A 12,581-nucleotide genomic window follows, 5' to 3' on the forward strand; every position below is an offset into this window, starting at 1 on the left:
GGATTTTGGGTCGTGACAAGTTGGTATCAGAGCTCTAGGTTCATAGTTTCTATGAGTCACAAACGAGTCTAGTAGATTCTTGCGGGTCGGTACGAAGACGTCTGTACTTATCTTCAAGAGGCTACAGAACTGTTAGGAAATTTTCACTTCTTTCAATCCTGTCGTGCGGAATTTCTTGAATTTGGAATTTGAGCCTTTGTATCTCTATTAATGGGCTCCTTATTGTGGAAAATAAAGTATTATTGATTTTTGTGGCAAGTGGTAATATTTGAGCACTTGAGGTGCAATTTATGAGATGTGATATTGGCACGTTATATTGTTGGGAGCTTTGTTTGGGTGTTTGCACGAGGTTTCTGTCGTCCTATTGTTTCTATTGATTTATGCACATGCGGCGTGACAAGGCGGGCTATATATATATATATATATATATATATATATATATATATATATATATATATATATATATATATATATATATATATGTGGGGGGGGGGGGTTGCACATGTGGCGAGACAATGTGAGAATACTATTATGCGCGTGCGGCGAGACAAGGCGGGCATTTACTTTATTATTGGGCACATGGCGAGACAAGGTGGGCTATGTCGGGAATTGAATTGTGATAACTTGTGATGGCATGGGGGCATTGTTGTTGTTACATATTTACTTTGGGACTACGAGGCAGTACCTCGGGAGATCCCCCTGTCTTGCATATTTACTTTTGGGACTACGAGGCGGTACCTCGGGAGATCCCCTATTGAGCATTTACTTTTGGGACTACGAGACGGTATCTCGGGAGTGCCCTTTGTTGACATCTCTCTATGGTTGTACTTGCCTTTGGTTATTTTATTTTTCCATAATATGTAAATTCATGTGTACTCCGTGATGTATTATTTGAATTAATATTATGTGTCTTGTATTTCTCATAGTATTATGTTGGCTTTGGCTTTTTCGTACGAGACTCTGAGGATTTGTATTTCTGGTTTTTACTTGTTATTATTGATGGAGTTGTTTTAAATAAAAGAAATTACCATTATGTTTTAATTTAATAAGTTTTACATCCAAATAAGTAGATTATTTGATGTTTTATTTAAATTGAAATCTCATTTTTCTTCACTCAAACTTTTTCTAAAATAAACTCAATTCTTTGTCGAATTCTTACTTGGTTTAAAAGTTGTCACCTTACTTTATGGAAAATAAATTAATCATGCAAATTTTATGTATTGACATATTTGGCACGAGAGTTGTTTGTGCGGTTGTGATAGAGATATTGGCACGAGGTACCGTGAGAATATGAAAGGGGGCTGAGAACCATATTTTATGATTATGATATGAGATATTTATTTGAAAGAATTTTATATTCGAAGGATACTTATTTGAAGAAATATATTTGGAGGGTGTGTATTCGAAAGAATTATATGTGAATGATTTGTATTTGAAAGACTTGTTTAATTGGTTGTACTTGTGTTTTCTTATTCGTCTGAGTAATAATTATGGTGTTCTTGTTGCCTTACTGTTTATATCACTAGTTAATTATTGTTGCTATCACTACTATTTGTTTTCTATTATTTAGTATGGCACAGGTTATTTGACTAGTGAGTGTCTTGACTGTACCTCGTCACTACTCCACTAAGGTTAGTCTTGATACTTACTGGGTACCGACTGTGGTGTACTCATACTATACGTTTGCACATTTTTGTGCAGAGACAGGTAATGTGGAGTCAGTTGACCGATCGCTAGCAGTACAGATCTTGCTGTGGAGACTCAAGGTAAACTTGTTGATGCGTTTGCAGGCTTCGGAGTCACCTTCTGATATTGTACTTGCACTATTTTTATCTCTATTTCAAAACAGTTGTATTTATAGGCTTTCTAGTAACTCAGTAGAGTTTACGACTTGTACTACCGGTTTTGGGATTGTAAGTATTGTTTAGAGATTCCTATTTCGTATTTTTCTATTATTAATTAATATTGTTGTTATTTTAGTACATGTTAGGCTTAACTAGTCCCTAAGACTAGGTGCCATCACGACATCCTACAGAGGGAGATTTGGGTCGTGACAGCCATATATTTTTATATCAAATACGAATTTATCGTTGAACTCGAAAGTGGGAATTATAGATTGCATACATGATTGAATAGAGAAAGTTCTTGAATCCGGGCATCGGAGAATAGATTCGTGATTATGATAGACATATTCTAGTTGCCTTACTTGGTTAGTTTTGCAGGAAATATACATGTGCTCTTGTCAAGTTTGATTCTATAGACATATAGTTTTAGGTTGGCTTGAATAGGCGAGCGAAGCGTCGAAAGAACTTCGCGAGCATAATAAACTCTGCTAATCAACAAATTAGATAAGTCAAGTAATTACATCAACCCAAAAAATGCAATAGGAGAGAAGTTAATCCCATAACCCTGGAATATCCCCATCTCATTGAATTCTTCCTAAGTGTTTGCTTGCTCTACGTGCGATCTTATTTTCTTGGTTGCTTATTAGTTCATAGTAATTTAGTTATAAAAATCACAATCATCTTATTCACACTCACTTGAGCATTTAATATATAATAGCTTAGATTGGAGAATAGTTGATCATAAATCCTAATGGGAACGATACTTTCTTATTACTTTATTACATGTCGACCGCGTATACTTGTGTATGCGTTTGTACCCAACAAGTTTTTGGCGCCGTTACCGAGGATTTAGAAATTAGTTATTTGTCTGAAATAAGATCTTATTTGTTGTTGTTCAAGTATTAATCTATTTGACTATTTATGACTCAACAGGTGTTCACCTTGAATGCTAAGAAGAAGCAACAGTTTTAACAACCTTCCTTCTCCTGATCTTGAACCCGAAAGTCTTTTCCATAGCTTAAGGACGGAGGCGAAAGGAAGAGCAAGAATTGCAGAGTTAGGTATTGTAGTCCAACCACAGACAATCGAGATGGTAGAAAATGAAGAAAGACCGCTGATTGAGGCAGCAAGGCCTAGTGTCGCGAACATGACTCAGGCTATCGTGAATCCTGATATAACTGGACACTTTAAGCTGAAGTAGTACATGGTGCAACTGATTCAATCCACAGGGCTATTTGTGGGATTTTCAAGTGAAGATCACCAAAGGCATATACAGAATTTCTTGGAGATTACGGATACATACAACTATCTAAAAGTCTCTAAGGACTATGTCAGATTGACTTTGTTTCCCTTTTCTCTAATGAGGGAAGCAAAGGAATGGTTAAACAAGGAGCCCGCAAACTCGATCCACACTTGGGATGATCTAGAATGAAAATTCCTAATCAAGTTTTTTCCCACTAAGAAGATAGGCACTGAAGAGCCAGATTCTTGGGTTTCAACAACGAGATAGTGAGACTCTTTGTCAAGCTTAGGAAAGATATAAGAAACTACTCAGAGACTGCCCACATCATTGTCAGACTGATAAGTTATCGGGACATACTTTTGTGGATAGATTATATGAGACCTCCAAATTAAATCTAGACTCAGCTTATGGAGGAAGTTGCATGCAAAAGCCATATAGTGAGATTCAGACTCTGCTCACCAATTTCACTGCAAATGATCATAATTGTCAGGGTAAAGGTGACTCAAGAAAGATGATAAAATAGAAAGCAGCAGGTACACTCGAGCTGGATGAGATGTCAGTCGTGCGAGCAGATATTGCTAAACTAAACAACCAAATGGCTAAGATGGAAATGGGTCAAGGGCACCACATGCAGCAGGTTCATAGGATGACCATATGTTGTGAAATTTGTGGAGAGGGTCATATGAGTGACCAATGTACAGTGAATCCTGAATCTATCTATTATAAGGGCCAACAAGGTAGAGGTCCAATGAACCAGAATTATCCATATGGGAACACCTACAATCCCAACTTGAGGAATCACCCAAATTTCTCATAGGGTGGGAACCAGCCCACTTAGAACCAATACAAGCCTCAAGGGAACTATAATTAGATTTGGCTCGGTAGACGAAAGCACTAATGATATGTTGAAAAAGTTATTGATTGACTACCTGCAACTTCGAATAGATAATCAGAAATTGAGGACTGAATTTTGAAATATAGAGGGCGGATTGAGTAGTTGGCTGCAAAATAAAATACTCGACCTGCAGGGGCCCTTCCCAATGATACAGATAAGAATCCTCAAGTTTATGTTGTAACTTTGAGGAATGGCAAAGAATTAGAAGAAGTCCCAAGAAGAAAGAAAGAACAAGTCACTCCTAAGGGTGAACTAATCCCCAAAACTGTGGGAGAAGCTAAGAAAAACACTAAAGAAAGCGAAAAGACTATGATTGCAAGGCCACTACCTCCTTTCCAACAAATATTGAAGAAGTAAAGTGATGGCAAAATGTTCAACAAATTTCTTGATATGCTGAGCCAAATTCAATTGAATCTTCCATTGGTTGATGTGCTACGTGAAATCCCAAAATATGCTAAGTACATAAAAGATATTGTGGCTAACAAAAGGAGGTGGAAATTTTGCGACAGTGGCACTTACTGAAGAGTGCACCTTGAGAATTCAAAGAAAATTTCCGCAAAAGTTGAAGGATCCGGGGAGATTCACCATACATGTTCTAATTAGTGAGGTAGATGTGGGACGAGCACTTTGTGATTTGGGGGCTAGCATAAATTTGATGCCCTATCAGTTTTCCATCAATTGGGGTTGGGAGCCCCAAGGCGAACCACAGTCATGTTGCAGCTTGCTAATAGATCTATTGTCTATCCCGAAGGGGTGATAGAAGATGTGCTACTACAAATTAGGCAATTTATTCTACCAGCAGGTCTTATTATACTAGACTATGAAGCTGATGAACAAGCCCCCATCATCTTGGGACAACCTCTCTTAGCCACCGCTGATACTGTGATCAATGTTCGTGAAGTAAAAATGATCCTCCGGGTTGATAATGTGGAAGCAATCTTTAATGTATACAGGGAAATTCAGCTGCCAAGGCACAATGAGGATCTAGCTATGATATCTGTGATTGAAAAAGAAGAAAAAAAAAATAATGTTGGTGCATATCTGGATGACTCTCTAGAGAAAGAACTTATGTTGTTTGGCAATATTGACTTGGATGATGAGGTGAAGCAGATGGTGCACCATTTGGATACATGTGCTTACATCAAAAGACTGATCGATTTCGAGCCTCTAGATAGACCAACTGGGCCACCCCCAAGCCGTCAATCGAAGAATCTCCTAAATTGGAACTCAAGCCCCTACCTTCCCATATTCATTACACCTATTTATGTGTTGATGAAACATTACATATTGTTGTATCTTCTGACTTATCTGTTTTGCAGGAAGAAAAGCTTCTTCGCGTGCTTAGAGAGCATAAACGGGCGATTGGATGGACCATGGCTAACATTAGTGGTATTAGCCCGACATTTTTTATGCATAAAATTCTCATGCATGATGGGCACAAACCGAGTGTAGAACACCAATGCCGCTTGAACCCAATCATGAAGGAAGTGGTAAGAAAAGAATTCATAAAGTGGCTTGATGCAGGTATTATCTTCCCCATCTCTGATAGCAAGTGGGTAAGTCATGTCCAGTGTGTACCTAAAAAGGGTGGAATGACAGTGGTCATAAATGATAATAATGAATTAATCCCAACTAGGACTGTCACCAGTTGGAGAATTTGCATTGACTACCAAAAACTGAATAATGCTACTAGAAAGGATCACTCCCCCTTCCCTTTATTGATTAGATGTTAGAGAGGTTGGCCGGACAGGATTATTATTATTTTCTTGATGGATATTCCGGCTATAACCAGCTCTCAATTGCACCATAGGACAAAGAGAAGACTACCTTCACTTGTCCTTATGGCACTTATGCTTTTAAACGAATGCTATTTGGGTTATGCAATGCACCTGTGACTTTTCAAAGGTGCATGATGGCAATCTTCACTAATATAGTAGAAAAATTTGTTGAAGTATTTATGGATGATTTTTCGGTCTTTGGACCAACTTTTGATGAATGCTTAACGAATATGAGTAAAGTTCTTGCCAGGTGTGAAGAGACAAATTTGGTGCTGAACTGGGAGAAGTGTCATTTTATGGTATGAGAAGGTTTTCTACTCGGGCACAAGGTGTCCAAAGATGGGTTGGAGGTGGATAAGGCAAAATTGGATGCAATCAAAAAATTGCCGCCTTCAATCTCTATCAAAGGAGTCAGAAGCTTTTTGGGACATATAGGTTTCTATCGTAGATTCATTAAAGATTTCTACTCCCGGGTTGCTTGAGAAGGATGCGCCTTTCAAGTTTGATGAACACTGCTTGAAGCCATATGAGGAGTTGAAAAGGAGATTGGTAACTGCACCAATTATCACCGCCCCAAATTAGGGAGAGTCGTTTGAATTGATATGTGATGCTAGTGACACGGCAATTGGGGCCATATTGGGCCAAAGGAAAGATAAAGTATTCCACTCAATTTACTACACCAGCAAAACTCTAAATCCAACTCAAATAAATTACACAGTCACAGAAAAAGAGTTGCTAGCAGTAGTATGGGCGTTTGAAAAATTTAGGGCCTACTTGGCGGGAACTAAAGTCATCATCTACATAGACTATACAACCACCATCAGGTATTTGTTTGAGATAAAGGATTCTAGGCCTAGACTAATTCGTTGGGTTCTTCTCTTCCAGGAATTTGATGTGGAAATCAAATATCGAAAAGGGACAGAAAATCAGGCGGGTGACCATTTGTCGCGCTTGGAAACACGCGCACATATTGAGGAAGGGGATGAAATGTAGGAAAACTTTCATGATAAGCAATTGTTAGCCATCACAGTTGGCAAAGCCCCATGGTTTGCTGACTATGTGAACTTCATTGTAAGTGGGGTGATTCCGTCAGAGTTATCTCCGGATGGTAAGAGGAAATTCATACATGATGTGATACTTTATCTATGGGATGAGTCATTTTTGTTTAACCAGTGTGCAGATCAGCTAGTGCGTCGATGTGTTCCTGAAGAGGAGATGGAGGCAATTTTACATGATTGTCATGCATCAACATATGGGCGGCACCATGGTGGAGACAAAACGGCTGCAAAGGTGTTGCAGTCGGGATTCTATTGGTCTAAGCTATTAAAGGATGCACATGCTTTTGTGAAAAGGTGTGATAGGTGCCAGAGGACGGGGACAACTTCGAGAAGGCATGAGATGCCATTGAAGGGCATACTTGAGGTTGAAATCTTCGATGTTTGGGGAATAGACTTCTTGGGGCCGTTTCCAGCATCAAATGTCCATCGGTACATCTTGGTTGCAGTTGATTATGCGTCAAAGTGGGTTGAGGTTGTGGCTTTGCCTACGAATGATGCTAACGTGGTGGTGAACTTTGTGAAGAAAAATAATTCACCAGATTCGGGACTCCGCGTGTTTTGATCAATGATGGAGGTACTCAGTTTTGTAACAAACTATTGGGCAACATCTTAGCTAACTATGGGGTGAGACACAAGGTCGCACCTGCTTATCTTCCGCAAACCAGTGGTTAAGTGGACGTCTCAAATAGGGAGGTGAATCAAATTATGGAGAATACAGTGAGCGTAAGTAGGAATGATGGGTCTAGCAACCTAGATGACGCTCTATGGGCATATCGCATGGCATACAAAACTCCAATTGGCGCTTCACCATACAGGTTAGTATATGGAAAGACTTTTCAATCACTTGTATGTTGAGCTTGAGAACAAGGCATATTGCGCAATCAAGAAGCTCAACTTTGATATGAATTTAGCTGGGGAAAAATGGATGTTGCAACTAAATGAGCTCTAAAAGTTTCGACTGCACGCATATGAGAATGCAAAGCTGTATAACAAAGAGATAGCATGACAAACATATTTTGCATCGTGAGTTCGAAGCCGATCAAGTCTTTCTCTTGTTAAATTTAAGCATGAAGCGCTTTCCTGGGATGCTTAAGTCAAGATGGTCGGGTCCATTTGAAGTAGTGCGAGTTACAAAGCATGGAGCCGTTGAGCTAAAGGACCCTTAAAGCAATTGCACTTTATTAGTCAATGTGAAGAGAGTAAAACATTATTGGGGTGGTGGTGTTCGTCATCACAAAACTTCGATATACTTAGTGGATGCATGAGGGAACGTATTGCATCGTGTCGCGACATTAAATCAGGCGCTTGTTGGGAGGCAACCCAATTTTTAGTGCTTTCAAAGCTTAGCTTTTCGTTCTTTTTCTTAGTCAGAGTAGACTAAATTTTTTGTTTTCTTTGTAGTAATAGAAATCATAGGTAGGAATGGTATGGGGTGTGTATAATGGATGTACTAAGTGCTCGGGTTGGTGGGGTTATTTATTAAAAAAAAATCAAAAACTAGCGCCCCACGCTTCATGTGGCGGACAATACAGAATCAAAAACACCCCCAGCGCCAAGCCTAGCGCGACATGCTAGACTTGGGGGGGGGTAAGGTAAGAGTTTTTTATTTTTTTTCATTTTACTCCTTTTATTAAACCTATTAATACTTAACCCGACCTGGATACCCATTTATCCTCACCTCCTAACCCATACCCATTACTCACTCTAATTAAAATAAGCCTAAGTTCAACTTCCCTCTCCCTCTCTCTAAACCCGTGTCTCTATACTATCTCTCTCTCTTTCACCCCGCTTCCTTCTTCCTCTCTGTCTCTGTCTCTCAATTTCTCCATTTTGCTTGCTTTCATCTAAAACAATCAGAGGTTTCTATGCCATGTGTCAGTGCTACCAAGGGAAAAGGAGTGCGGAAGTCCTCTACTACTTATCCCCCTCCCACAAAATACAAGCAGGGTAAAGGTTCATCTCGACAAGCTAAAGGGAAGCAGGTTGCTAGCGGGTCGAGGAAGGCACCATCGGAACAGCTACCTCATTTGGATCTAGTTCATGAGGAGACCATCCAATAGTATCATGCCTTTGTATCATATGGGCGGTACGTCTTCAAAGTGGGAATTAATGTGAAACTCTGGAAAAGAACTTCCCAGATGTGCTTGCCCGGCTGAGAGAAATGAAGATGGATAAGTTCCTAGAGTGCCCGGGATATGAAAATTTGAGCATGGTGAGGGAACCCTATGCAAATTGGAATGGGGAACTATTCATGTCGTGGGTCTGCGGAAAGGAGGTGTCAATGGATAGGGATTCCATATGCGAATTCTTAGGAGTTGATAGCCCTAACTTGCGGTGACTGTAAAAGTTTGTCAAATGCCCAAGCTACCAGGCTATACGTCACACTCTATGTGGAGTCGATTCTAAAGCAAGATAGACACGAACTAAGGGTGATGCCCGTATTGAGATAGTCCATTTCGACTTCAACAAGATTGCCAAGGTGTGGCAAAACTTTGTGAAGGCTAGATTGATACCGGTTGAGCACAATAGTAAATGCACTCGAGCCCTAGTGTGTGTGATATATTTTTTGATGACTGGGAAACCCATCAATGTGGGTGACATCATGCTAGAAGAGATGGCACCAACCCTTTTTGGGCGAAAAATCAAAACATTCTTCTTTTGCCACTTGTTAACGCAGTACATTCTCTCTCGTGAGGTACCGAAGTACCATCGTTATGATGAGGTGGTGGAGGCACCAAAGGGGTTGATGGACATCACTTCCTTATTGGAGTCTACATCAAAGCTGAGCCAGGCGACGCGGAATGAGAGGGACCAAAACTTCAACAAGTATCTCTATAGCTCCTTGAATGTGATAAAGAACAAGTTGGGGTGACGGATGAGGAGCGTATGCATCTGCATAATGATCTATCCGGTTCTTTCAAGGAAATATTACGGATTGCGCCTGGCAGTCTCATTCACCCGTCAGAGGATGAGAACACCCACAAAGGCTCAGATGATGAGGATGAGATTGGTGATGAAGTCACGAGGCCTATGGCTTTGGTGCCCCTGGGAGGGGATGATGATGATGAGCCCGGAGCTGCTGCTGGTGGGAATTCTGAGGAAGAAGGATCTGAGTATGACCCGCATGGGTTCGACTAGCAGTGTAACGACCCGACTAGTTGTTTTGAGCACTTGCACTTTTCTCGGTAGTTTGAGGGCACGGGTTTCCCCGCATGATGTATTATGTGATGAACCGATAGGTCATCTTATGCTTTAGAACCTAATTCTATGTTTCAAAGCCTCAAATACCTCATTTTAGCCCTCATCAATTTGCGTGCACAGTTTGGGTATTTTTCGAAAAGCTTTTATGTTAAAAACTGATAAAAATATAAAATATTTGCCTTAAAACCCATTTGAGTTGACTTTGGTCAACCTTTTGAGCAAACAACCTCGAATCAGTGTTTTGACTATCCTGATGCGTCCGTATCATGATTTGGGACTTGGACGTATACCTAGAATCAAATTCAGAAGTCCCTAGCTCGAGTTATCACATTTTGTTGAAATTTGAAAGTTTAAAGGCTTAATGAGTCTAAAGGTTTGATCGATGTTTGAAATTATTGATACCGGATCCGTATTTTGGTTCCGGAACAGGTATAGTTTCATTGCTATATTTATGACTTGTCTGTCAAATTTGGTGAGAAACGGAGTTGGTTTGACGTGACTCGGACATCCGGTAAGTTTTAAACTTTTCTTGAAAATTTCATTTGATTTTGGCGTTCAATTCGTAGCTCTAGGTGTTATTTTGGTGATTTTATCACGCAAGCAAGTTTGTATGATGTTTTTAGACTTGTTGCATAGTTGGTTTAGAGCCCCGAGGGCTCAGGTAAGTTTCGGATAAGCTACAGAGTGGTTTGGACTTAGAAAACCTCAGTTGGTGTTTCAGTTCTGGTGCAAGCCTCTAATCTTACAAGATCAGGAATCACATTTGCGACCTCTGATGGGTTAGAATTTGCGAGTAACTCATCACATTTGTGAAGAGTAGCTGGGCCACCTTATGTTCGCATTTGCGAAAAATGCTTCGCATTTGCAAAGTGGGTCAGGGGAGTACAGGATCGCAATTGCGATCAGGTGGTCGCATTTGCGGAAGGTTAGAGTTTGCATTTGTGAACAATTCATCACAAATATGATGAAAGCAGATATATGAAGGTCTTCACATTTGCGAACTTCGCAAATGCGACATTTGCAACTGATCAAAGTTGGACTTAGACGGGATTTTGGTTCATTCTCTCAAATTTTCAAAACAAAAAACCCTAGAGGCGATTTTTCAAAGAACCTTTCTTCCTCAAATCATTGGTAAGTGATTCTAAACTAGTTTCTTTCAATATTTTACTACATTTCCTAAGATTTCAACCAAAAATCTTATGTTTTCATAGTGGAAATTGGGGGTTTGGGTAGAATTAGGGATTTTTATAAAATTAGGATTTAAACCTCAAATTGAGGTCGGATTTCAAAACAAATTACATAACCAGGCTCAAGGGTGAATGGGTACTCGGGTTTTGGTCCGAATTTCGGGTTTGGACTAAGCGGGCCCGGGAGTTGACTTTTGTTGACTTTTTCAATAATGACCTAAATTGAATCTTTTGCAATCGTGGGTAGTTCCTAAGGCTTAATGGGAATCGTTTGGTTTGTAAATAGCTAGATTCTATTGGTTTGGAGGCTTGTTTGAAAGGTAAAAGTTGTGGTTGAGTTTTGAGTTGATCTTTGAAGCGAGGTAAGTGTCTTGCCTAACTTTGTTGAGGGAATCTTTCCTACTATTTGATATTGTTTTCTACATGCGGGGGTGATACATATATGAGGTGACAAGCATATATGCATGTGCCAGGGTTAACCATGCTCGGGGGTAGATTATGTTATAAATTGTGTCTTATAGAATCACGTGACCTTCTTGCTTCATGCCTTACTTGACTCCTAGATACTAAGAACATAGTATTAAATGTTAGAAACTGAGACTTAGATTATTATAACTTGATCAAATTTGATGATATTCTGAGAATACATTGATGTGTCTAATTCGGTTATTACTCTGCGTACTCATTAATACATTGCTACGGTCGATATCCTTGAGATACTAGATTATGTAGTGTTGTAGATCATCTGTGAGATTTGTATTACTTGAATAATAAGGTTCTAGCGGGTTTATTGAACTATTGTTGGCTTGGAAAGTTTTGATTAGGATTCATTTGGAATATTCGTTTAAACACTCTCCTTGACGTTATTTATGCTTCATGCCTTGTTTTTCATTGATATACATATGCTTGGTAAGAAAGAGTGTAAAGCACAAAGGGTGATGCCGTGCCTTTGTTTATACATTATCATATGAGGGAGAGTGTAAAGCACGAAGGGTGATATAGTGCCATATTATTGAGAGTAAAAGCATGAAGGGTGATGCCGCGCCATATTATTGAGAGTAAAAGCATGAATGGTGATGCCGTGCCATATTATTGAGAGTAAAAGCACGAAGGGTGATGTCATGCCATATCATTTATGAGTAAAAGCACGAAGGGTGATGCTGTGCCATGTTATGTGAGGACGAAGGACATGCATTATGTTGTGATATATTTCCTTTGTGTGTACGTTCATGCCGTTACATTGAGCTGTTATTGTTGTATTTATGGTTCTTATGTGACTTGTCGTTAATTCCCTATTCTTGTTCTTTATCTTATTTGTTATTGTGTCACTCATGCCTTCTACTTGCTAAACTTGAAAATACCATGCCTACTTCCT

The 12,581-nt window shown here is 39.6% G+C and overlaps 1 protein-coding gene across 1 annotated transcript; it reads left to right on the plus strand.

The window, feature by feature from the left end:
• The first annotated feature begins 4,693 nt into the window (after nucleotides 1–4,693).
• LOC138906188 (uncharacterized) lies at nucleotides 4,694–7,380 on the plus strand. Its single transcript, XM_070194714.1, has 6 exons — nucleotides 4,694–5,095; nucleotides 5,302–5,538; nucleotides 5,793–6,059; nucleotides 6,196–6,309; nucleotides 6,646–6,749; nucleotides 6,837–7,380. Exons 1-6 carry the CDS (start codon nucleotides 4,694–4,696, stop codon nucleotides 7,378–7,380), a joined length of 1,668 nt encoding a protein of 555 aa, XP_070050815.1.
• The last annotated feature ends 5,201 nt before the right edge of the window (nucleotides 7,381–12,581 follow it).

The sequence above is a fragment of the Nicotiana tomentosiformis genome, chromosome 2 (assembly GCF_000390325.3).
Source record: "Nicotiana tomentosiformis chromosome 2, ASM39032v3, whole genome shotgun sequence".
Classification (NCBI taxonomy): domain Eukaryota; kingdom Viridiplantae; phylum Streptophyta; class Magnoliopsida; order Solanales; family Solanaceae; genus Nicotiana; species Nicotiana tomentosiformis.